Source organism: Pteropus medius, unplaced genomic scaffold, assembly GCF_902729225.1.
Source record: "Pteropus medius unplaced genomic scaffold, Ma_sr-lr_union100, whole genome shotgun sequence".
NCBI lineage: Eukaryota > Metazoa > Chordata > Mammalia > Chiroptera > Pteropodidae > Pteropus > Pteropus medius.
In genome coordinates, this window is record NW_024346062.1 from 4638350 (window position 1) to 4665647 (window position 27298).

General features: G+C 34.5%; 1 protein-coding gene across 1 annotated transcript in view; it reads left to right on the forward strand.

Moving 5' to 3' along the window:
- Nucleotides 1-27298, forward strand: part of VCAN (versican) — a 98084-nt gene that overhangs the window by 28400 nt on the left and 42386 nt on the right. The window contains 2 exon segments of the mRNA XM_039875008.1: nucleotides 3035-3328; nucleotides 9836-12655. Of these exon segments, the coding sequence (XP_039730942.1) occupies nucleotides 3035-3328; nucleotides 9836-12655 (3114 nt within the window).

A 27298-nucleotide genomic window follows, 5' to 3' on the forward strand; every position in this document is an offset into this window, starting at 1 on the left:
TTTAGTGTAAAACTGATGCCAGGATATTCTGGCATATTTTAGGAAATTGTAAGATGTCCTGGCCTTAATAGTTTGTAGTTGATACATGGGAAGAGCAAAATTTTGACATTTAACTTTTAACTGCGTATAGATTGAGTGTTGATCATAAGCGCTTCAAAATCTCGTCAGATAATTCTAGTGTGGATGCTTCACTGTATCATTAAATTTTTGAAGTGGGCAAGGTGAAGTCTTAGATATTTATTTTTTGAAACAGTTGAAATAAATATTTTTCTTTTCTTTTTCTCAATATTTTGAAATAAGACAATTATGGCATATATATCTTTATAGACAAAGTCCTTCAATTCTCGCTTTAAACTCAATGTTAGTTAAATCTTCCTTTTTCATCTGAGTTACATGAAACCCAAAGGTGATCTCTTTCAATATTTTTTTCTAAATGTTATTTGCCATGTTTGAAAAATTTCTACATATAAATGAAAAGGAAAATAGGTGGCTTTAGGGAATAGAATTTAATCAAATAAGTGAAATCATTATTTTATGGGTATTGGATAGATAGAAATTGTATCATCCAAAAAATGAATTAAATAATTGATATTTTGATATAAAGTCAGATTTAACAAGAGTTTCTATATGAAAAGTTCTATAAGTAGATCTTTATGATTTAATAATAATAGCGGAATTCTCTTTTTAACCTGCCAGCACCTTCTAAAATCTTTTTTTCCTTTAATACTGCAAACGTGTATGCTGTTTAAGACAAGGAAACCAGTTAACCGTGAAATCATGGCGTCATTCTTCATTAGCCCTTTGGTCTGACCGCATTTGGTGAAGTCAATTTCCCCCAACATATCGACTAACATAGCTGTTCGGAGAAGCCAAGTTTTACTCAATTAATTATATTTCTTTATCCTGCACTGGTTGGCCGATCACTCCTGTTACTTGAGGAACAGTAGTTTTATCTTAAAGTAGAAGCCCCTCGCAGTGCAGGAAACTAAGGCAACAAAAATGATATGCCAGCTGTAATAACAAACCCAAGTGTCCTACCTTGGGGGGAAGCGGGCTGGCGTGCTGCCCTCTTTCACACTTGCATTCCTTTCAGGCTTAATGCAAGTGTAATACGAAGTGAATGAGGCTGCTCAGGGTGGCACAGACGCAGTCTTTCCGTCTGCCTTTCCCCCTGTTGCTTTGAGCCAAATCCATAGGTGAGATCAATCACCTGTTCCAGACAGCAGGTCCCCAAAGCCCTGCCACAGAATTAGCTTTATTTAATGTGCTGCTAGAGAAGGAGGGAAGAAAAAGAGCACCTTGTTTCTTAACAAGAACTTGAAGTGCCATTCATTTAACAAATATTGTGGAATACATACTCTAACTGGTACTGTGACCCTTATACTTTTAAAACATATTACGGAGGGAGACATTGAAGGTGTAGGGAGGGGGACGTTACATTTTTAGAGTACATTTTTAGATCTGAGATTAATATCTTTGACTAGACTGGATTGTTAAGGACAAACCTATTCACACTCATAACTTAACTTTTTTTAGTCAAATAAAATTTATTTTTCTTTCTCTTCTTCAAATAGCACTTATTGGGATTTGACCGAGTTTTAGCAATTTTAGATTTATGGGTGAGAAAAACTGATATGTGTGATTTGGCTATTTTTTCCATGACTAAGTTTTCTTACACACTCAGAGTTCTATTCATTCTGAACAATTGCTTGTTACCTTGAAATTTAGTCAGGTAAAGATCTGAATCGTGAGAGCTCTGGAGTCCCAGTTGTCTAATATGTCATAGAATCAGAAAGTGGCTTTGCCGAGATGGAAACAGGACCCACAGCTGCTATAATAATGGGTTATCAATATTTAGCTTCCTGTCTATTTCATTGTATATTCTCCTCCTGCTGCTGTATTTGCTTAGACATTCTCTAATTCTGCTTCTGCCTTTTTAAAAGCCACTTTTGCTTATATGTGAAAAGCATCGTTTAATTTGCACTGAGTTTATTTCAGCCAATTGTTTTGTTAGTTACCCAAGTAAAATTCCAATCTAACAAACTGCCTGGCATTTCCAGAATATTTTATTATGACGTGTTAAATGATAATGAACACATTCTCTGCTAATTGGGCATGATAATGAACAAAGTAAATGTTCAGCCTTTGTTAATCAATAAACAAATATGAGAGTCTCTCAACCCTAGTTAGAGCCCCTGCTAACACACATGGTGTCTTTGTAAGAACTGAAAAAGGTGCCCCTCTGGGCAGACAGATTGCAAAAGGTATCTACCCTGGGCAGAGCAAGTAGAAAAAAGGGGCCCTTTCCTCCAGGGGAACTTTGGTCTCTGCCTGGTTGAGTGGGAGCCTGTGTTGGTCTCCATTCACTCTCATCCCTGACCATGTGCAGGCCATGACCTGCATAACAATCCCAGCAGCCCTGTGCCTCAGACAGGAAGGCAGATGACAGCATTCCATCCTGCTTCTATCCCTTCCGACTTCAAACCTTGGTGATTTTCCTGTTTTATTGTTCAATTTGATGAGAGTTAATCCATTTTGATGGTAGTGATAGATGAGAAGGAGGGTCAGAGAATTCTTTTTGATTTTAGGATAAACAAAGTGAAATAACTCCAGTGACAGTTCAATACAGTTTTCTCTTTTCAGCAGGCAATGTTAATAAGTACACCACAGGCTCTTTTATTAAAGAGAAACTCATTTCCTGGGCAATAATCCAAAGAATCACTTGGAAAAATTTGTTCATCTTAAAGAATTTATTGTAACTTTATTGTCACATGACTTCTTCTTAATATACCCAGAGGTCATAGAAGCAGTCTTGTGATAATGAAGTTTATATATATAACGAAAGTTTTCTGGTGTATGTTATTTTTTTATCATACATGAATAGTAACAAAATTAAATAACCATTATGTTTTCTGCTTTAAAGTGTCAGAAGCTGCTACCATGCCATGAAAAAAGTATTACATGCTACCTCCCACCCCCAACTGGAAAGGAATGAATAGTAAAACTTAGGCTTTTTTCCTTCTTCTTTTTTCAGGTGATGTGTTCCACATCACTGATCCCAATAAATTCACCTATAAGGAGGCTGAAGAAGAGTGTGAAAACCAGGATGCTCGGCTAGCGACAGTTGGGGAACTCCAGGCGGCTTGGAGGAACGGCCTTGACCAGTGCGATTACGGGTGGCTGATGGACGCCAGCGTTCGCCACCCTGTGACTGTGGCCAGGGCCCAGTGTGGAGGTGGTTTACTTGGGGTGAGAACCCTGTATCGTTTTGAGAACCAGACAGGCTTCCCTCCCCCTGATAGCAGATTTGATGCCTACTGCTTTAAACGTAAGTGTTTGATACCTTTTTAAAAGTTACAGATTAAAAAAATAATAATAATTCAAAGGCATGCATTGATGTTCAACTAGTGATTGGAATGGATTCTATGTCTTGAAGTGTGTGCACGGAATGGAAATAGTTCAGTGACTTTCAAAAGCAAGCTAACAGAACAGTAGCGAGATGGTTAAAACAACGGGAAGTTTGACAAATGGTTTTTTAGATGGGATGAGGAAATGTCAAGTTAAGGTCTGCACTGTGCTATTGCACCACAGAATATTTTTCTGATTAGTTCTTCTATATTAATAACAGTCCTTAAGTACAATTAGATAGTTGATGCTTTAACACTGAGGCCAACTGTGGCTGAATTGAATCCTTGAATTCTATTTATTTTGTCTTTGTTCGGTATGTCTTTCTTTGAAATGGCAAAGAATTTATATTTCAGTAATTGCAGGTAAGTACTTGGAACTGACAATAAGCATAACGTTGAATTAGTACCTAAAAATGAACTATGCTATAAATAAAATATTTCATTTTATTTCAAGTAATAGAATATGTGCCTTCTAAAATGTAATTATCTAGTATCATATTGACATAAAATATATGTTCTTTGTAAGGCATAACAAAGGCTATCTTCAGTTAGATTCACTGCCTAAAACTGGTTATAAGTAACATTTTCAACATTCATGATGTAATTATTTAAAATTTTCAAATTACCTTAATATATTTTATCAATAGTAGTCACATGACTTAGTATCATGCATGTAGAATGCTTGATTAAACAAGCGAGTAATCCATGGTCTTATGATATTTACTCCGAAGTCTATATTGTGACACCTAAACAAAGGTCTCCTAGAATTTTGGCTGATCTTAAGTATTTTCAAGATAGAGTCATGTTATATTGAAATATAGTGTAAAGGTTCTACTGTTTCCAATATATCTGGTTATAGCAATATGTAACTGAAATGAGTAGAAAATACATTAGCTTATTATGTAATTGGTTTCTAAAGTGATATACACAGGTATTCTTTATTAACCAAAAGACACAGAACTGGGATGTCTGACTATTCAGTAGAATAAATGTTAGTGCAACAGAAAGACTGATTTCATATATTGCTGTCTCCCAGCTAAAACACCTCTGCTTGGCTCTTCTCCCATGAACTCAACTTTCTGAGTGTTAAAGCCACGTGTTCTGTATCAGTGCAATACAAACTAGCTATAAAAAGCCATGGAAAATACAAGCTTTTGCTCCTAAACCCTGAAACAACAAAAAAGTCTTCCTAAATCATTTTCAGGAAAATAAAACAACAAGTAGAAAGGTATGCATTATTTTAAACCACATTCTGGTTAATCATGATTTTCAGGTAGTTCAAGCTCTATGATCAGTTTTACATTAAATGACTAATATGATTAAGGAACAAAATCAGATTGGTTTTTGTTGGGGTGAAGAGGTGAGAGAGGTTAAATTAGGGAAGGAGTAGAATTATTCAACTTTACTACATTCCTGGATTATATTTTCTTGTGCTTTATAAAACTGTCACTAAAAAACTTTTAAACAATGTTTTTAAAGTAAAATTTAAACCAAAGCCTATCTGTAGCCACAAGGAATTCATCCTTATATGTTTTAAATTATTTATTTAAATGGGGAATTCACATGAATGTATGAAATAACAAAGTACTTAGATTCAAATATAAAAACCACATACTAAAAATCTACATAAAATCTTTTAAAAGTTGGAATGTTTAGGTCCATTGTTTTTTCTCTAATTTATTTGAATTTATATAATTTGGAAGTATATAACCTGCAAATATAATGGTTCAAGTTATGTTTTTTTTCTCATCTAAGCTAAAAGCAAGATTCTTATTTATTTCTTCCCTAAGATCCAATAATATTCAGAATTTATTCAGCACCACAAAAGGTTTATAAGTTTTGGTTATAACATAAAAAAAACCTTTCTTAAGCCACATGCAATACCAACAGCTTTCTCAAATTTCCAATTCATTTTTTAAAGAATATATATATATTTTTAAAGAATTTGAAAAATATTCTCAAAATGACTGCTGTCCAGTTTTCCCACATAGTTGAGTAGTAACCGAATTCTGTAGAGTAAATTTTGTTGAGATATGGCCTTAGCAACAGTTCTAAAAGTGATTTCAGAGATATACAGTTAGTTGATAAAGTAGAGGAATTTAGAAATATAATCATATTTTCCTTGTTTGCTTTTACCAAATGTAGAAAGTTTTTACAGCCACTTCTTTGTGAATAATACAGCATCTCACTTTGCTATAATCCCCTTTTCCTTCTAAAATCATTGAATAGAACATTAATAATGGCTGCTGATGAATATAATTAGAATTGATTATTGTCAAATAGATTTAAAAAAACAAATAAATTAAAGCTTTATGAAATAAAGTTTTCCTATATAGTCCCCTGTGATAACTAAACCAAATTGTGCACTTTTGATTTTTCTACGTCCTCAGAGTTAAGCAAGTTCTCTGAAAGAGAGTTGTACAGGGCTTTGAAAGATCATCCATACATCCCCAAATTCAAGTGACTCAAAAGCATTCAAGACCCATGATAATAACATCAAACATCTCATTTGATGTTATTAATGATCTCAAGACAGGAAAATAGAGCTTGTTTCCTAGAAAACTCATCCTAATATCCTAGTACAGTCACTCTCAGGTAGTTTTCCTAATTATCTAAATCCATGGCATTTTGAGCCTATTTTTCCTTTTTAAGTTGGAGACCAAAATCTAAATAACAGCCATTTCTGTTATTAAACACAATTGTTCAGTTGTTCCTCAGTGTCTCTCTCAACTGAAATAATTTCTTTGTTTTGAAATTCAATTTCTAGTCCTCTAAATCATTTATGTGATCTTGCTTTGAGCTCTCTTTTTCATGTTCTTCTGTTTGATTAAGCTTGGAACTAAAATTAGTGGTCCAAAGAAGGCTAAATAAGTACCTACCACTTCATATGCTATCTTTCTTACATATTTGTTTACTTTTAAATTTGGCCTGCCTTTCAAACCTATGGTCGCCTTATGAAATAAAGATAACAGTTATCTTTTTTTGTACCATTGATTATAATCTAACCATAGGTACCAAAACCTATCCTTCCCAAACTGGTATTTTTAAAATGTTTTCTCTTTATTGAATTTGAATCTGTTAGCATTCACTCACTCGTAAAACTTAAAAAAAAAAAAAAAAGTTTGAATTTTAATCTCATTGTTTCAAACTTTACTTTTTCCCCAACTATGAACCCAGAATCAACTTATTGAATATCCACTTTATTTGTGAACTCTTATGTTTACAGTTATTTATGTATAAAATATTTAATATAGAGGAACTAATTTGAAATTAGTCATTTCCCTATAATGTAGGCATTAAGGATATGAGTTAAATGAACTATCATGCCACTAATAGAGTTTTTATATGTTATTAGGAAAATCTGCCTCATATCTCACAACAGAAGCACAGAGAAGATGCTCTATAGGACATAACATACCATAAGTACAGTGATAGGAAACATATGTGTGGCAGACAGCTGCAAAGATTGGAAGGGAGCTTTTGTGGAAAAGAAGCATGCTGATTTCTGTTGGCTTCCTCAGTAATGAAATTGGAGGGACACTGGTAGTTTTCCAAGACAAAAACTTCTCTTTATGAATGCTCCTTCTGGAGGGACACTTTGAGAATAATCTGGAATTGTGTTCTTGCCTTTATAATAATTATCATTAATACAGTGGCATTTATTCTTTAGATTCCTCTTTGTATGTATTTGTGTTTAACAAAAAATTTTTTTTTGTGCTGGGGAAAGTGGTTGAAACAAGTGGCACAGATGATGAGATATATTGATTTATGATGGAAATTAACTGTTAAGTTGATAAAAAATCCACCCAATCCCAAAAAGAAGTCTGAGGTTTTCCATTCCAAATAGTAGAATTAATTAACTTAATTATAAACAGACTCTAACAGGGCTTTAAAATTATTACAAATGCTTGTTTTTGAAAGCAAATTCACATAAATCCTTGCTTTGTAAAGGACATTCTTTGAGACATATTGCTGTCACTTTACTATGCTCCAGGACTGGATGAAGACAACACCAAGTGGTACAGTAATAATTGACAATGACATACAGTTACTTGTTTTCATAGCATTGTAGAAAATTGCTAGCACAGAGCTTGGGTTGGAACATAAGAGGACCTGATTCACAAGCCCTCTGTTTGGCCCTAATGCAGTTATCACCTTCTGTTGATTTCATCAGCCATGGAAATACTCAGAGGGAAAAAGCACAATTAACTTTTCTTGTTGTTATTAATAATAAGATTAATATTTTTCTAATATGCAGTGTGTGTTTATAGTGTTTCCATGGGAACTCTCTTTGTATGTACATTTTACTATTTCCCCAAAGATTGCAATTATTAGACAAACATGATATTTGGCAGTTAAATGAGGTAACAGTTATGGAATTTCAGAGTGTATAGAGAATTGAATTAAAAGAAAAACCACACTTTGGTTCCTTAAGTTGCTCATGTCAATCAAAATAGACCAGAGCTTCTTCCAGTGAATGAATGCAGAAAAAGCTTTCCTTAAGAAAAAAGAGGGAATGGTTATCTTAATGTATTTTTGAAGAGTTTGATTCTTTTTTTTTTAGTTCTGTTTTAAAATAAAATGATAAATAGGCTTGAAGGAATATTTAAGTGCACCATAATGTAAGTGACCACCAAGTTTTCATTATAAAATTGATGAACCTGGGCTTTAAAATGGTCTGAGGAATGACCAGAGCTAATAACAACTCAAATCAAACCAAAAAAAGAAGAACCTATTACAGCTCGAGTCTGATTTACAAAAAGAATCACATCATTTTATTATGAAATCTTTAAAATACTTTATTTTTTAGAGCAGTTTTAGGTTCACAGCAAAATTAAGAGGATGATGCAGTGATTTCCGCTTTACTCCCAATCCCCACTCAGGTATAGTGTCTCCCATTATCAACATTCCCTTCCAGAGTGGAACATTTATTATAATTGATGAACCCACATGGATCTGTAATCATTTAAAGTCCATAGTTTACATTAAGGTTCACTTTTTGAGTTGTATATTCTACGGGTTTGGACAAATATGTAGTGAAATGTATTTAGCATTCTGGTATCACAGAGAGCAATTTCACTGACCTAGTATCATTAAGTTTTGACAGAGTGGACAGAGCTCAAAGGTATCCAGTTTTGTTTTCCAAGGACTCTTGTTTTGGGAGTAAGACACAAGATATTGTAGATAGTACAGACATAACTCTTATCAGGGGAATAGGCATTACCCAAACAACTGGTTTTAAGTCATACAAGATGTAGCAAAACAATGACTACAAATTTCCTCAGAATAGTTCTTTCTGAATTTAGTGGCAACTAGTTTTTGATTATTGAAAGGCTGAATTAAAAAAACAAAAACAAAAACAACAGAATCTTTATGTATTAAGCTGCCACATTTCTCCCATGTTGGGAAAGAATCTTGTCTACAACACTCACTTTTATACACAATTTAAATTTCTTTAAACAGGCTAGGCCATTCCCTGTAAATCTGGAAGCATTATAATGTAGCATTTTATGATGACATGTTTCTTTTTATTGCCTGAGTCCATTCTTTCTGATGCTCAGGGTTGTTTACAGTGTTTTGTAATTACAGACCGAAAATATATCATGCGGGTACTTTATTTCCTGTTCTAGGTTTGGGTTTCATGCTAAAGTAAGCCTGGAACCAAGACCCTTAAGAGTTACAAACATAGTGTGTACAACATAGAACAAAATGTAGAAGCACAACAAATGCCAAGCAGCCTCTGCCAGAAACATTTTGTTATTTATTAGAAACAAGCCCACATTACAGAGTTGAAAGAAAGAAGACGAATGTCCAACACCTGGAATCAAGTGAAGGGCGGTATTAAAAAGTTTAATATCCTGTTTTTATGAAACCCTCCACATTATGGACAATGTAATAGTTTATAAGTAATTTGGGTACATTTGATGTGGCTTTTTGTTGTTTTGCAATCTGAGGCACTCCCACTCCCCTGAGACGCTATGCAGCTTGAGAAGGAGGGAGAAAACTAGAGGCAGGGTACAGAAGCATCCAGAATAGGAGTACTAAGTTCTCCTACTAGGCTTAAAGTTGCTGGCCTACTTTCTAGTAAATCATCTAACTACTGTTTCCAAACTCTGAATTTATATATTTTTAGGCATCTCCTTATCTTAAAACTATATAATATTCATTTTCTTTAACCAAGAACATTCATTTATACCCATGAGTAAAAGCAGTGATAATCTTTACAATATAAAACAAGTGATCAATTTGTGACTATTAAATGTTCAATTGTCTGTCTTTGGGTTAATTTAAGTATGGGTTTTAGACTCCTATTCATCACAAAACACGTTTGGGTCACTCCAAAATACACAGCAGCACTTAACAAACACTGGACGTACAACTTTTTATTAGTGACTTGTCTAATCCACTCTTTGAAATTATTTTTCTAGCTAAACAGAATATATCAGAGGCTACAACCATCGAGCCGAATATCCTTGCAGAAACTGCATCAGACAGTTTATCCAAAGAACTGCAAATGGTACCTGACAGAACTACACCAATCATCCCTGTAATCACTGACTTACCTGTTATTACAACAAAGTTCCCTTCTGTGAGAAATATAATCAATTTTGAACAGAAATCCACAGTTCAGTCTCAAGCTGTCACACACAGATTAGCCACTGAATCACCCACACTTGCTAGGAGTACCAAGAAGCCTTGGGCTATGGACTATTACTCACCTTCTGTTTCAGGACAATTTGGAAAGCCAGATATATCTGAAATTCAGGAGGAAGTGCCCCAAAGTACAGCTGTCATCTCCCATCATACTACTGATTCACGGGGTGGCGTCATGGAAGATACACAAACACAAGAATCAATTATGCAAATTGAACAAATAGAAGTAGGTCCCTTGGTAACATCTATGGAAATCTCAAAGCATAGTCCTTCTAAGGAATTCTCTGTAACTGAAACACCATTTGTATCTACAACAATGACCCTGGAATCTAAAACTGAAAAGAAGACAGTAAGCACAATTTCTGAATTGGCGACTACAACCCGCTATGAATTCACCATGGGAGAAGATGATAGTGAAGACAGAACACTTACAGCTAGATCTGGTCAGAGCACCTTGGTCTTTAGCCAAATACCTGAAATCATTACAGTGTCAAAGACTTCAGAAGACACTACCCATACTCAACTAGATGATGTAGAATCAGTCTCAGTATCGACAGCTGTCTCACCTGTAACTGTGCCTGACAATGACGGATCATCCATGGACAGCTCGGAAGAAAAACAAACTAATGGTAGGAAAACTGAAGATTTTTTTGGCCAATATGTATCCACCACATCTTTCCCATCACAGCATCATACGGAAGTAGAGTCGTTTCCTTATTCTGGTGATGAAAGATTAGTCAAGGGAATATCTACAATGATTTATCCCTCCTCACAAACGGAAAGGACACAGGGAAGAGAAAGAACAGAAACACTAAGACCAGAGATGAGAACAGATACTTATACTAATAATGAAATACGGGAAAAGATCACAAAAGATCCATTTACAGAAAAAATCGAGGAAGAAGTCTTCTCTGGAATGAAGTTCTCTACAGCTTCCTCAGAGCAAATTCATCTTACCGAATCTTCAGTGGAGATAACCAAATCTTTTGAATCCCCAGCAGTGACAACAACAAAACTAAGCATGGTGCCAACAAAGGCAAGAGATGTGGAGGACGACTTTACAACTGCAGTTGGATTAGAAAGAGATGGCTATCAAGATATCACAAAGGATGATGAGGATATTACAACCGTGCATTTCACCCATAGCACTTTAAATGTGGAGGTAGTCACTGTATCAAAATGGCCATGGGACGAAGATAATACAACTGCAAAGCCATTCACGTCCACAGAACATTCAGGCTCTCCAAAACTGCCCACTGCCTTACTCACCACTGTAGGAGTGAGTAGAAAGGATAAAGAAATACCAAGTTTCACTGAAGATGAAGGAGATGAATTTAGTCTTATCCCAGGTAGTACTCAAAAGCCATTAGAGAAGTTTACTGAGGAAGACACAACAGACCATGAGAAATTCACAATTAGATTTCAGCCAACTACATCAATTGGCATTGCAGAAAAGTCAACTTTGAGAGATTCTACAACTGAAGAAAGAGTTCTACCTATCACAAGCACAACAGGTCGAGTCATTCATGCAACCATAGAAGGAAGTGCTTTAGATGAAGAAGATATGGATGTCTCTAAGCCCGTATCTACTGTCTCCCAATTTACACACACTTCAGATGTGGAAGGATCTGCATTTGTCAATTATAGTAGCACCCAAGAGCCTACTACTTATGTAAACACTTTCCATACCATTTCTCTTTCTATAATTCCCAAGACAGAATGGGGAGTGTCGGTATCTTCCATCCCATCAGAAGGTGAAGTTCTAAGTGAACCCTCTCAAGACATACATGTCATTGGTCGGACTCACCTTGAAGCAACTATTTCTCCTGAAACTGTAAGAACAACAAAAGAAATTACACCGGGAAGAATTACAACTCAAGAAGAATTCCCTTGGGAAGAACAGACTCCAGAGAAACCAGTCCCTGCTGTCAGTTCTACAGCTGGCACAGCCAAGGAGGCAACACCACCTTTGGATGAACAAGAAAGTGATGGGTCGGCATATACTATCTCAGAAGACCAATTGGTGACAGATTCTGAGAGAGTCCCAGTTTTAGAAACAACTCCAATTGGAAAAATTGAGCCCAGTATGTTTTATCCACCTGCTGTTGTCACTGAGCCCAAAGCAAAAACAGATGAAGTGGTAACACTAACACCACGCACGGGGCCGAAAGTATCTTTAAGTCCAGGGCCCACACAAAAATATGAAAGAGAAGGTACCAGTCCAAGGGAAGTTGACAGACTTCACACAATTTCATCATTCAAGACATCCTCAGCATCCACTGAGAAACTGCCTTTCCTTGACAGGGAACCTGGTGAAGAAACAACCGGTGACATGGTAATCATTGCAGAATCAACATCTCATGTTCCTCCCACTACTGTTGATATTGTAGCCAAGGAAACAGAAACTGATATTGATAGAGAGTATTTCACAGCTTCAAGTACTCCTTCTGCTACACAGCCAACAAGACCACCCACTGTGAAAGGCAAAGAGGCCTTCAGACCTCAGCCATTTTCTACTCCAGAACCCCCGACGGGGACCAAATCCTACTCTGACATAAATATTTTTATTATTGAGGTCAGAGAAAACAAGACAGGTAAGTCTTTGCTTTCTAGACATACCAGCCAAGGCAATCAGCATTTTATCTTGAAAATTACTTTTGGAAAAAAAAAAATCAACATGCCAAATGCTGCCATTAGAAGATAACTGGAGTGTGAAAAAATTCTGTGTTTTAGCGTCAATATTTGTACAAGAATTGGAAGAATGTGTTAAACAATTTGGAAGAATGTTAGATACGATTTTATTTTAAAAGTCATAAAAGCCCTGCTTTGTCATCTAATATAACCAAATCATCACATTACATCACTTCAGAACATGCAGAACAAAATGTTTTAATTTCAATGTCTTTCCATGCATTACTACTCAAGTGTAGTACTAGACTGTGTTAACATTCCATTGGTCTTTAACTATTAACCTTCAGTACTTACATTGTGGACAGCTAAACTGTATTTCATATTCCTAGGCTTGACAGAGATCTAAAGGTTTATTTTGTTTTTTTCTCTTCCAGGAATTTGCAGGTTTATTATATGACTAATGGTGGGTAATAGGTCTGTCATTTAAACGTTATTTTCATGCAAGTTCAATGTGTATTTGAGCTGTTGTTTTGGGGTATTTTAACAAGGCTTTAAATATTTAGAACAAATACAGTCTAGCTCAGTTTTGGGAAATTCCATAATTCATTGTATCAAATATAATTTCAGAAGGCGGATATGTTAGTATTATGTCTGTTCCCTAAAGCCAGGCTATAATGTTATTTATTTTATGATCTAATTGTTTTATCTCTAGGAATATTTGCAATGTCTTTTATTTTGCACGAATATTTTATTTTTCTGGCAAAATGCTTAAAAGCTGTTTTCTTTTTTAAGATTAATAGTTGAAATTTTCATTATCAAATATAACTATTCCTTCCTAAAAGTCAGACCACACCCTCTTTTTAATTTTGGTAAGCTGAGTTAAGAATATATAACTCATACAGTTCAATAAATCAATTCAGGTTTGTCTCTTTCCAATTTAGAAGTTCAGATCATTGATTTTAGTTAAGTTGCTATATGCTAGTTTTGATATGTGAATTAAATGAATAAATACTCATTTTTTTCTAGACATGGTTCTGAGAAGTTGGGCTAGAAGAATTTTTTAGCTGGTTTTCTCTTTTACTTTTGGGATATTTCCCTCAGGATATCATTTTTCTTAAGAGTGATGTTATCCTCATTTGAGTGCTCAGGATTGTACCTGTTGGGAACAAACAGGTGACTCTGTTGTCAAGTTAGTTGCCTTGCAATACTGTAGGTGGAAACGTCGGCTTCAACTACCCAGAATTTTCTCAGTGTAAAAGCTCTTGTGGAAGAAGTGAGTAGCAGAGACGGTAACACATTCCCAGAATACTGAAGTTAATTTTCACTTTCCCATACAATTGAAAGAGGCCAGGATTGGAGCATTATTTTCCTGTTTCTCAGAGACCATAACATATTTCCTCTCTCTTCCATTCCTTTTCTGCCTCTTGGAACTGGAGTTGGAGAAAGATGAGTTGCCAAGCAGTGGGAATGAGGGTTGCCGTTAGTAGGGTTGGAAGAGTGACAAGAAGGTACTACTATAAAAAGCAAGAAGTGAAGAGAAGCAAAAAGGAATTACTACTCACACTTAATTTGAGAATTAAAATGTTATTTGAGTGAATAACTATGCAGCAGTTTTTCTGAATTTATTCTTTCGTTAGTATAGATACTAAATTGAATCAAGTGATCTAGAAAACAGTAAAAAGTGTTCTGCATTTAAAAACTCTTCTAAATGGTAAACTGTGTGTTAAGGTTAGATTTATCAAATTACAAAATGGGAAAGTGAAACTTGATCTCCCTGAAAGAGCTGGCAGTGATTGTGGAGGGCGGGGCGGGGGGGGGACCCAACTAAGTTTATAAATGGTTACTCAGAATGGAGGGTCTTAGTAACCTAACCCAGAAACCATTTATACAAAGGTGCATATTTATAATTTGAGTTGTGAACTTAATTCAGCTGAATTTGCGAGACATGACTAGGTGTTTCCCCTTCTTTCTTCCACTTTTAAAATATGAGACCATGATTTGTCTTTGAACTAACTTTTAATCAGCATTGATAACAATAGGTCAGAAAACTCTGTGGACAGGGCATACTTCGCTAGCTCCTTCAGGACAGGATTCCAGTGTGTGGGAAGGCGGGGAGGGGGAGCCTGTATCTGTCTAGCTTTCTCTCCATTCTTCTCTCTCCTATCTATCATTTTCTTTTGCTTTATATGAGCCATTCTCCTTATGACTAAAAGCATAATATTTGTCTTAACAAAACAGTGAGGTTTGCTCAGATCCAACTGCTTACTTTTACTTATTTTATTTGTTTCCTATAAGAAATTTAGTTTTTCAAGCATTTTGAACTTTAGCAAGGGAAAACTCTACAGCAGCTGTTAAATTAATGAGTTCTAAGGCAGGTGTACATTAATAAAAAAAATACATCTATGCCTGAAAAACCAACCTTTTTATGTATCAAGGCACATTTTTCCAGACTGGAAAATCCTTGGTACATGTATGAACTTGTATAAATTTAAGCACAAACATAGAATTGACCTCTACACATACTGAATATACAAGTAAGCAAAAATACCACCCATGCTACACTAAACCAAGGCATTCATAATTTTTTTGCTGCACTCAGCAAGTTATATAAATCTTGATTTTTTCTTTTTTTTTTTACTGCTATGAAACAAAACATGCTACTCAGAACACGTTTATGTTATATTTGCTTAAATGGATCTTAATAGTAACTTAGGGTGCTGTTGCTAGAGGGTAACTATAGTTAGCAGTTAAAAAAATCTGAAGGAACTTTTCAGCTCATAAAAGTTTTATGAGCTGAAAAATGCTATGGGGTGTGTTTAACAGTGGTTCAGGGTATACTGAAAACATGACTCCTGTCTATTTCAGGAGTAATTTGCACACCTGCATTTTGAAAAATTATTAAAAGGTTTTCTTTGTGAACATGCATGAAGTCTATAGGATTTAAAGGTATATAAAGAGTTTCTTCAATTCTGGGTTTCTTTTTTTTTTAAAAAGAATATCTTTTCTCTGAATCATCTGAAATGTCACAGGTTAGTGTAGCAAAACTGAATTTTTTAAAAAACCGATACACGGTATCTTTAAATAAAATAATAATTTGGAAATACGCAAACATAATTGTGTAAATGGTTATAGTTTTAACCTTAAAATAAGTGGCTTTTTCGTTTTTTAAAAAACAAGTTCATAAATACTACACACTATTTTTCAGGCCGGCTTAATGTAATTTGTCTTGTCAAGTGTTCTTTTATAATTTATATCTATCTAAATCTGAGTGTAAGGCAAGCATATAGCCAATATTAAATTAAAATGATATAAATATTAAGATATTTATAAAATTATTAATGTAATGATATTAAAGACAAGTGCGATGTTGAGTGAGATTATTTTGGCCTCTAAATTAGAATTTATTTTGCTCGGTTTCCTTATTGAAAATTATGGTACCTTATTGCTTACATCATTCAGAAATAACCCTCATGTGATTAATTCCATCCTCACTTTTGTTTGTATATTCAAGAAATGTACATAAAGCTAAAGACTTATTTTATAAATATGATAGTGTCGAGGAGAGGTAAAGAAGAAAGACCATTGGCTGTGAAAACAGGAATTTTCTGGGCATATGCCAATATTTGATTGTACAGTCATTTTTTTAAAAGGTAATGTTTATACAAGATAGTTCCATATAATTTTTAATCGCATATTTTTGATCCTTATAGAATTTATTCTGTGGAAAAATACTTTCATGTTTTTTATTATAAAACCAGACTCTTTCAAACAAAGTCTTATTTGGGACCTTCATATTTTGAGTAGATAACAGTGGCTGTTCTGGTTAATGTTTGAGAGGGGAGACAGGAGCCCTACTTCTTTGAAACCTCCCCCTTATGCCCTGTGGTAGTTTCTAATGTAACGGTACCTCAGAACAGTAGAAAGATAATGATATTATCTAGATAACTCAAAGCAGAAACAATTACTCATTCTGGAGTATATTGCTTTTTATAAAGTAAAAACATTTTTTAAATTGGTCTGATTATCAATACTTTCACTATAATGATACACATTTATTAACGTTTACTTTGAATAATTTTGTATAATGCTGAATAAAGCAAATTAAGCAAATCTAGCTTCAACCATATTGATGCCTTGTGTAATTAAGGTAATATCCAGTTACATTTCAGAATATCACATGTATGTGCAGCACGTTTTACATATATTAGCATGTTTCAACCTTAGAGAAAATTTGTGAGACAACAAGGGAAAGTATTGCAGATAAGCAAACGGCGGCACACTGGGTCTAACACTGCTGGCACTGAGTGTAACAGTCTTGGCACTCCTTGGAGCATTTTTGCAGTGAGGCGATTCTCTCGCCTGACGAACTCACAGGAGTGATGACCCCCTACTGGCTCAGGTGCTGACCTGTCCATCAATTCCTGAAAGAGCATAGACTCTGGAAAAACTGGCTTCTCATTGGCATTCTATTGAATTGTTAAGAGTAGACGACTTAGGTTTAGTTTGCTGCTACTGTGGGGTACAGTGCATGCTATTCAGAGACCTGCCATAGCAAGAGAACAGCATGCTGAAATCGGTAGCCCTGTTTGTGGGCTGCTTCCTTTCTGCAAAATGTTTGTGGGCTGCTTCCTTTCTGCAAAATTTTGGAGCACATGCCAGAAAGTTGATGGGGCTGGTGCTTGCACACTTGAGTGGTTCCCTTCGCTGAGCTCCAGCTGTGGCTCCCTGCCAGAGAAGCACATTTTTTTGCAGAGCATTAGGTTGGCTTCCCCACCACCCTTCTTGGCCGTCCCTAAGTCTAGAAAAGGATCAAGTTTCTCTTCTGTTATTCAAATAATGAAACAGGAAGAGACTGTCTGTCTTCCCTTCATTTCCACGGAATAAAGAAAAGAACTGGCCTTAATATTTTTAAATTATTAATGTGCTTAACAATGCACTACAGACCAAAGTTTACCTTTTTAAAAAGCCCTTCTACATAAAATCTTTTGTATATATAACACAAACGTGCACATACGACTTATATATAATCTCAAATTTTAAAATGCTCTATGAATGTTTTATTCATTTAAGAAATTGAAATTGTTTTCTTCACAGGTTGAGGTTCAATAATTAAAGACATGTTCTGTAGATAGCCAAAAGGAACTTTGTTATCCTCTTCCTAACATGAACATATATACCTATTTTTCTTCTGAAAATGACATTTGCAATTACAACTTATTATTATCAAAACTGCTGTGGGCAGGGGGCAGGTTATCTAAAGACAAATACCACTTAGCTACCATTGGCAGTGACCTTGAGAGAAAGGCTCACATTGTCTTCCAGCAGAATTCAGTCAATCAAAGATTATCTACAGATATTAAAAGGGCACAAAATAAACATAAACCATGGACCCTGCTCCCAAGGACTTTAAATGCATTTTGGAGAACCAATATCAATACGATCAAATATAATTGCAGAATAGAAACATATAATTACACACAAAGTAATGTGATACTAGCTGTGAATGGTAGATGAGGTCAGTAAAGGAAGGAATCAATGACAGCAGGGAAGTCAGCGAAGATTTCATGAGAAAGAAGACTTAAATTGGTCCTTGTTGGAGGGTAGACCAAAACAAATGAATGGGGACAAGTTTTTAGGTTAGCGCTTCCCAACTTAAGGGCAAAAGTTAAGCTAAGGAGACCCAAGTATAACCAGGCATTTTATTGAATGACAGAGAGGATATGGCCTGCTTCAGAGATGAATACCTTCTTAGGATTCACCAGGAAACTTATGCAGGTTTCTAGAAATTCTTCTTAGGATTCACCAGGAAACTTATGCAGGTTTCAGCCAATTTCTTCAGGAGGGAGTGTTCTCACACTGCTTTTCTGTTCTTCAGTGATTCGTACTTTTTGATAAAGATAGCATCTTCTGTAGGTTAAGTACATTTAGCTTTTCAAGATATAGTCCCATGAAGTGTCATGGTTCACAGTCACACAGTGGTAGAGTTAAATAAAACGACTTTGTAAAGAGTGGGCAGCATACTCTAAAAAGATGATTTATAAGTTTATGATATCTTGATTCAAGTGAACTTTGAATTAGTAGTATTACAGAAGGAGATGCTATAAGTTGGAGAATCAAGAATCAGTCTCTCTTTTGCTTATCTGCAATGGAGACCCAAGAATTTCTTGATTTCTTTGTCAGTTTTTTTTTTGCCAGTACAATGGATGTCATAGCTATTATGGTGTAGAAAGAATAATGTTTTCTAAACTTTGATCCATACTCTTTTTCCAAATCACAAGGATTATGAAATAAGAAAGATGATCACATGTATATGTATGTGTATGTTCATACACATATATACATAAACACACATATATGTATACACACCTATACATATAATATACTAATTTATTTTCCTCGCTTATTCAACAAATAATCAAATAATTACTATGCACTGGTTTCTACACTAGAACTTGATTTTTGAAGCACACTCTGTGTGATATTCTAAATGAAATGGATAGGTAGTCGATTTGCTCCATAGGATACGGAAGAGGTGGTTGATGTAGTGGGAAGAGCCTTTGGAAACAGATCATTGTCAAACTTGTTATTTGTATCTGTTTGACCTTGAATAAACTGCTTAATCTCGATAGGCCTCAGTTGTTATAACATTAAAAATATATAATAATACCACAAACTCACCAAATTGCTTAAAGGAGAAAGAGATCTCTTTAAGGGCTTGGCAATCTCTCTGATAGACATGTCACACATTTAATACTCCATGACAACAAATAACCGAGCACAGTGCCTGGCACATGGGAACAACTTAGTACAAATTAATCCCCTCTCAGCTTTAGGAATTATTTTATTCTGAACTTCTAACTATAGGAAAATTTAAATTATTTTGTACTAAACAGGTAAAAATCGAATTATCTTAAAATTCAAGATGATTTATACCATGGGGAGCCATATATAATTTTACTTATAGTATCTGCTTGACTGCAAGTGCTTGTTAAAATTTTAATCCTCTATGGATTGTATTTTTGGGGGGATAATGCCATTTTGGGTACAGATCAGAAGCAGCTGCAGCCCTTATTTAACATTCAAATACAGTATTGATTCTACAGTACCTACATGCAGGATTCATTAGCTTTCTGCTCTTTCATGTGTGAAAATTTGGTTTATGATTTTGATTACTACCAATTCCCCCATCCCCCCACCCCCAGAGAAAAAGAGTTTTTTCTAAATTCTTTATGAATTTTTCCAGATATTAGACCTAACCTCTTCTTGCATATTAACAGGCTGCATGGTTATTTTCTGCTGTCTTTGTTGTTGTCAAGAACCCCCCCCACCCCCACCTCCCAGTTCTCTACACAGGGATTACATTCTTCTTTATTAATACCTCTTAGATCATTCATTTGTGCAATGAATAAAAAATATTCGCGAGCCCAGACAATGTTCAGTACTTTGGGGTATGGGGGAGAGAGTAGCCAAGGGGAGAGACGTTAATGGCGAGAGGAGCAATAGGGATAATGGAAAAGAAAAGTGTTCTCTTAGATTTCATTTTAATGAGATAAAGCTGAGAATTCTATGTTTTAAAAAAGGCATTGCCTATTTTTGTCAGTTTACAAAACATTACACCTCAGTGAAGCTAGTTTGTCAGGTATAAAAAGAAGAGTTGGTAATTCAGTGGCTTCATTGACAGAATGATTTCAAGAATGGCCCCACTTGGGGGCGGTAGGGATGGTGATATGTTTTGGTAAAAACTGTAGTATATAGTTTTTTCATTTGTATAAAAGTACTTTCCATTTTTTTACAACATTATTGAAGCTATGTAAATGTAAAGAAAGCAAATGTAAAATATTCTTTCGCCCTTAGGGCATCATATGGACAACTGAGAACGTACTTTATAGCATTGAAAATTGGTATTCCTTAGAGAGATATACCAGTGTTTAGACTTTTAAGTATGAATCTGGAGGGAAATACCTATCGATTAGCAGGAAGGCTATCATTATTCTTAAATAGAGTAATTTGATTCTTTGGAGGAAAATAAATTATAGTGAATATTCTAAATATTTGCTAGAATTACCATGATAATGTATAAAATATAAAGTGTTTCTCCATAAATTAAAGTCTAAATAAATTTTTAAACTGGAAAAAAAAATCTCTGGGATGAGAGGAAAAGTTTAATTATAGTTTAACATCTATGTCTATGAAAAATTTACATATTTTGTCATAGTATTATACCTAGACTTACTTTTGCACATGTGCAGTCAGTAAGCTCCACCTTGACTGGCTTCTAATGACTTCGTCTTTTGGCTTTGTACCACAGTATTCCTGGTTTTTCACAGAGTAATTTAGTTGTTTTGGCCATATGATGTGTATACTGGGTTTCTGAAAGTTTTGGTTTTTCTAAGTTGAGAAAAGGAAAAGTAAATATAATGTATACTTCTGTAGAGTATAATAGAATATAGTATAAATATTATTTTTCACTATGTTGCAATCTTACCTTGCTCTGCTCTTTAGGGGAGCCATTTTACTATCTGAAGATAAACCATTCTCTATCAATCTCTTCACACCCACCCCCAGGAAATATTTTAGAGGTTTGTTGAAATGAAATCAATCAGTCAAGCTACTCTGTCTGGGAAAAAAAAAATACTGTAATCTATAGCTTAGTTGGGAAGAGAACTCGAAATAATTAGTAAGCAAAAGAGTATATAATAAAGGAAATTGCTTGCTTTAGTAAAAAGAAAAATAGCAGTAATATGAAGTAAGTTAATATAAGAAGCATCTTTAGCAGGTAAAGTCTCAGAATCAACCAACCTGTTTACCTGGGAGGGCCCAGAGCTTCACCAACCAGGCACCAAACAGCCAGCTAACCAACCACGACGTGATTCCATGCTAACGTTTGAAAAACACCAGGAAATCACTTAAATATTGCTCGCACTGCTTCTCAACCCTGGCTATATCTTAGAATCACCAGGGAGCCTCCAAACAACAACAACAACAACAACAACAACAACAACAACAACAACAAAACCCCTACCCCATCCCCCATCAGACAGCTTGAATCTGAACTTTTAGTGGTTGGCTCAGGCATTTGTATTTTTTGTTGGGTTCTTCTCTTAAATTTGCTTCATTTATTTAATTTTTATTAGTAGTAGCTGTATTTTTTTTTAATGCAGCCCATGTGATTTGGAAGCACAGAGAGGGCTGAACACTCCTAGTAAATTAAAGGACCTGCAGACAACTGGCTGAAATACAGACATGCTTGGGGAAGGGGCTGCTTCAAGCCTCTGACAGTTTAAGCTGTACTTTACCAATTTCCAAGAGGAAAAAATTATGTCTGATTCCATCTCCCTTGAGTGAAATGGAGGTCTCTGATCACACTTTAGGAAGGGTAACTTTTGTCACAAATGTTAAACAACATCAGTGAGGAAGAAAATAGAATTAAATATAATTGAAACATATGTTTTTTAAAAGTTTCCGGAATAATTGACTCAGAAGAGATACTGAAGGATGGAGAATATATTTCGAATTACTCAGAACTGCATAATTAACTTGGTTGTATACATCCATGTTACCTTTTCTCTATCAACATGAAAAGTTAAAGGAAATATGTATGCTTATGGTTTAAGGATTCTTTTGGCTATACTGCCAAAACGAGTTTGTTCATTACACATTTACATTTGAAAATACCAGTGATTACTGCCTTAATATATAAGCCTGTATGGAATGCTAGATTTGAAAAGAAAATGAATGATTAAAAAAAAATTGAGACTGCACCTGAACATTTAGATTACCTGGATTTTTATAACCATGAGAGTCTTTAGTATTTGAGTTATCTGTATGGTACTTCAGTTTTATCTCAGAATTTGAGCTGTTATTGCAGCCAAAGAACAATTTCTTCAGTCTAAAATGCAAATCTTTCAAAGGAAGTATCAAAGTAGTAGAATGTAAACTTTTTCATTCTTGATGATAACTGTAGACATTCTTTTAACTAAATTCCCAAAAGAAGGGCTAAGTAGCCAGAGTATGAAGAGCATTGTGTTTAAAGGATCCCTTCCCATTAATTATGAAATATAGAACTTAGTAAGGTAGTGAAATAAAAATATGAAACAACTAGGGAATTTATAAGTAAGAAACAATATGACATAAATCCTATAGCATAAGATACAACCAGCTTGGGCTGAGGCATTTTAGAGAAGATATGTTAGAGAACTGAGGGCTTCAGCTGGATCATTCATAAATGTATAGGTGAAGTTCAAAGGAGAATTTATAAAGCATTCCAAATTGGAGGCAGGATGGTTCTTCTTGAGCAGAAGTCTGAGATGAGAATGAGGATATCGAGATAGTGACCTAAAGCTGCTGGTCTCCAGTGCAGAGAAGCAAAGAATGACAACAGAGAACTGGAAAAAAAAAAAAAAAAGGATAAATGTGGGGTTGTTTGAATATTCTTTTGAAGAGGTAATCAGAAACTATTACTGAATTTTGAAGAAAGAAGTGGTGTAATATTAAAAATAAAATGGTGTTTGGTATACTTTAGCTTAATAGCTACAATTTGAAGAGGCATCTGTTTTACTTTAGTCAAAGCATTTAAATTTTTTAAATCTATAAATCTGATCAAAGCATTTTTCTGGCGTTAAGTTATAAGGTCATCTATCATCTCTCTCTCTCTCTCTCTCTCTCTCTCTCTCTCTCTCTATCTATCTATCATGTATCTAAATAGGCTTTTGACAATGTTAGAAAACTAGAGTGAAAAAGACAATAGAAGTAGTGCCCTATGGTTGGTTTTTGTTTATTTGTTCTACTTTTAAAGAAATGTTTGGAAACCAAATAACCTGGCTTACTTCTCTTTCATTTAGCTCTGTATCTTATTGTTCAGAAATGTTTGAAGGTCCCAAAAGTACTGATTATGCTCTTCCACAAAGCTTTTACTCTTTAAAAATTGGAGGTTATGAAGTCCTTTGGGCCTATTCTATAAGCAAGAGGAGCTCACTCTCAACGATCTCTTCTTAAGCACACTTAGACCAGCTGACTATATCTTTCTCCTTCACAGAATAGCATTATTAGAGGATTATCTGAAGTTGGGAAAAGAGATGATTCCCATTTATCATCCTCATAACATGTCTGCCTCATAAAAGTGAGGTCATCAGAAACACTTACACTGTCTATACATATATATTACTCTCTCAGGGTGTAAAATTCATGAATTGAGAAATATTGAGCTTCTTGATCAGCAAGAGGGGACTGTCAGTTTAAGATAACATGCTTGGGTGGTGCACCAAATGAACCTCAGCTAGCAGAGCTAATAGAGAGAGATGGGTCACCGAATCCAATATTGATCTCCCAATCTTTAGTTCAATCTCTCTCATTTCTAGGGAGATTGAGTACTGATGTAAGTATCACGATTTTCAATTATTAAGGTAATTAAGAATACAAAACTATTGGACAAGATTTGGGGAAGGCGTTTATATCCTGATTACTAATGTCAATTTTTTTTTAACGTCCTGAGTTGGCATCATTTTTAGTATCTCAAATTTTGAAAATGTCGAGGAATTTAGGATGAGATAATCTGTTTGAAATTCACATTAGACAGTCTTCTTTGCTTCATAAGGTGTCAGTTAGCATTTTATTTTAAGTAAGAACATATCAAAGATGAATAAAATTGAAGCATTTGTTTCTCACTAATTATTGAATCTACAGCTATCTATTAGAAAACCTAAACATCTTAAATAACTTCAAGTTTTCTCTATTTAAATTCTGTTTATTGTATTTTTAAAATAAGGAAACAAAATCTTTTTTGTTGCTCATTAAAATAAAATCCATTTTAATAAAGAAATATGATACTAACATAATTCTGCTGAGTAGATTGGTAAATGCTTACATTTAATTAAAAGCTCTTAAACTTAAATTGTAAAATTCCCTAAAGAGAACATGAACTTGAGCCAGCTGCCTATGCATCTTAGCAACTGTTTTGTGTCTGCTAACAGTATGACTGGAAGACTTGTGCTATGTCTACAAAACTCTGCCATGAAGTACTTAAAAATACTTGGTGAATAATTTGAGGTCAGCTGGCAATAAAGCTTTGTGTGAAATGCCACTAAAAAAATCTATTAACTATGGTACCAGTATATTCAAGTCAAGCTGTTAAAATACATTCATATAAACATAGAAAAGATTATACATACACTGCGTAGAGTTCTGTGGTTTGACTCTTGAAATCCAAATAAAAGTTATATTAGCCTTAGAATAAAATTCTAAAATAGAGCAGTGTTTTATAAGGACTCGTTCATCCAAGAGGTGGAAACATTAATTATTCCATCAGGTTGCACCGTTAGTACAAAATAGAGCAGATCATGATTTTGGAGTCAGATATCTGTTTTCACCATAATACAGGTGCCCCCACCCCCACCCCATCCCCTGCCTCACCCTACAAAGACACTTTTTTAGTTCGCAATAATTATAGCTTTTGCAACTGTCTGATAACAGTGTGGTGATAAGAAAGAAGGGGGATGAAATTATTTCAACAACTGAATAAACAAAGGTGAGCTTAATTAATTAAGATAATGCTGTTTAAAACGATTCTCTGTTTTCTACTATTCTGAAGGCTAGTGAGATCAGATACTTGGAAAGCAGGTGGAAAATGAATTATATTTTAAATGTAATAATTGGTACATTGGCAATGTGTAAACTCAAAATGTTTCCTTTTAAAATAAGGAGAAAAGAGTTTAGTAAGGCCATTTCTCTAACCTGTTGGCAAGAGCATTTGTTTCTGAGAGTGAGAAAGAGCAAGAGAGAGAGAGAGACTTGGAAGATACCCTTGGAGGTCTCAGGTCTCCATAAAGTTGGTAGGCAAGTGTCTGCTATACAGTCAGATACATAATAGATGCTCAGTAAATTTTGTGCAATAAATTGGCCTTTGAGGAGATAATAAAATTGGATGACATGCATGATTGTGGTAGTGAATTAAATTTTGTGTGCAACCACCAGTATGAAGCCAATCTGTGTCTGAAGTATTTGCAAAGGCCATTTCTCTGCTATGGTTGTATTGCTGTGATTGAAATACTGTGATATTTATTTTGATGAGAAAATGGAATACTGTACCTAACAATTGAATCATTTGGTGAAATAGTCTAATATGATGGTCTAAAGTGCTAAGGGAAGTCCTCATAGATTTATGAGTAATAAGAAATGTTAGAGCTCCTTATCCAAGTGGAAAATGGACACAAAGAATGTTATACTTTGTTCATTGGAGCTAAAATTAGAGGATATAAAGTGAATTCCAGGGTCTTTATTTAATGAAATTGAGTAGACTAAATAAAAGTGATAGCCAATGAAATTATTATATAAGTTGATTCTCAATTAAAGTTCTTTCTTTTCTGGAAAAACATTTTATTTTTAAATTATTCATTTTTTTATAAAATATTTAGGTGAACATCATGACGTGTCAGTTCCTTTGACATGTTGACATTTGACACAATGACAACCTAGTGTCTTCTTTCTCTTTCCCTGCTTTTCTCCACTCTATTTATTTTCAAAACTACCGACATCATATTTGATGGAATCACCTTCCATAATGACTCACTAGGAAGATCATGGGATATGTTTATATCCATTTTTTAATATTTTTTTTTAAAGTAAGGAATTTGTTTAGAAACCCAAACAAATCTATAACAATAACGAGTGTTTTTGCCCTATTCCTAGCCTAGGAGTTTATAAATAAATAATATCGATCAATCAGTTATTTTCTTATTTATCCTTGTGTTTGGCTGGAGAAGCTTGGCTGAATGGTTTGTTTTATCTCTTCTATTATAAAAAGGTACAAAATATGGTGGCTTTGCTTTCTATGCTTGACACAGATTCATGTTTCTTATTTAAATTTTTTTTTCTGTATTTAAATGGAAGATACTATATGAATTTAGTGTCTGTGTGTGTGATACTTCTTAATATGAATTCTAGTTTTATTTACACTTAATGAAAAGGTTGAATGTAAAACAAAGGTATAAGCATTAAGATAGGCGCAGTTTCAAAACTCCAGTTAAATCCTACGAAGTTGTATAGAATAACGGAGTCTGACTTAACTATATTCAGATGGTGTTCACAGTGAGAGACTACTTAATTTATATAGAATTATTGATGTGATATTTCAAGAGATTAGTTCATGCAAAAGGCATTTAAAATTCATTCTCTCATACGCATATATGTGCGTATGCATATATATTCCCTCATTCTTTTTTCATAGTGAAAATGTAGGCTTCACCACAAGCCATATTAAAAATGTTATTCTCTGAAAATTTTATTTTCTTTTAAAACATACACCATGAGGCACTATTAGATCACTGTAACAGCTTCAGTAATCTAATATTGAACATACTTATTCGTTTAATTATTTTTTTTGAAAAAAGGAAAAGCATTTAGTCATTTTCTTAAGTTTGGCGATTAGAGTAGTTGCAACATCTGTGACAGAAATCTTATATCTTGAATATACTAGGATTATGCATTGATCTCACTTCTCTTATGGTAGAAATGTTTTTTCATTCCTTTGGTTACCCATGAGCCTTTCTTTGCCTAATAGAAAGGCTAAGTGTATGGAGTAGAATGGGATGGAAATATAAAAAATGAGCTGT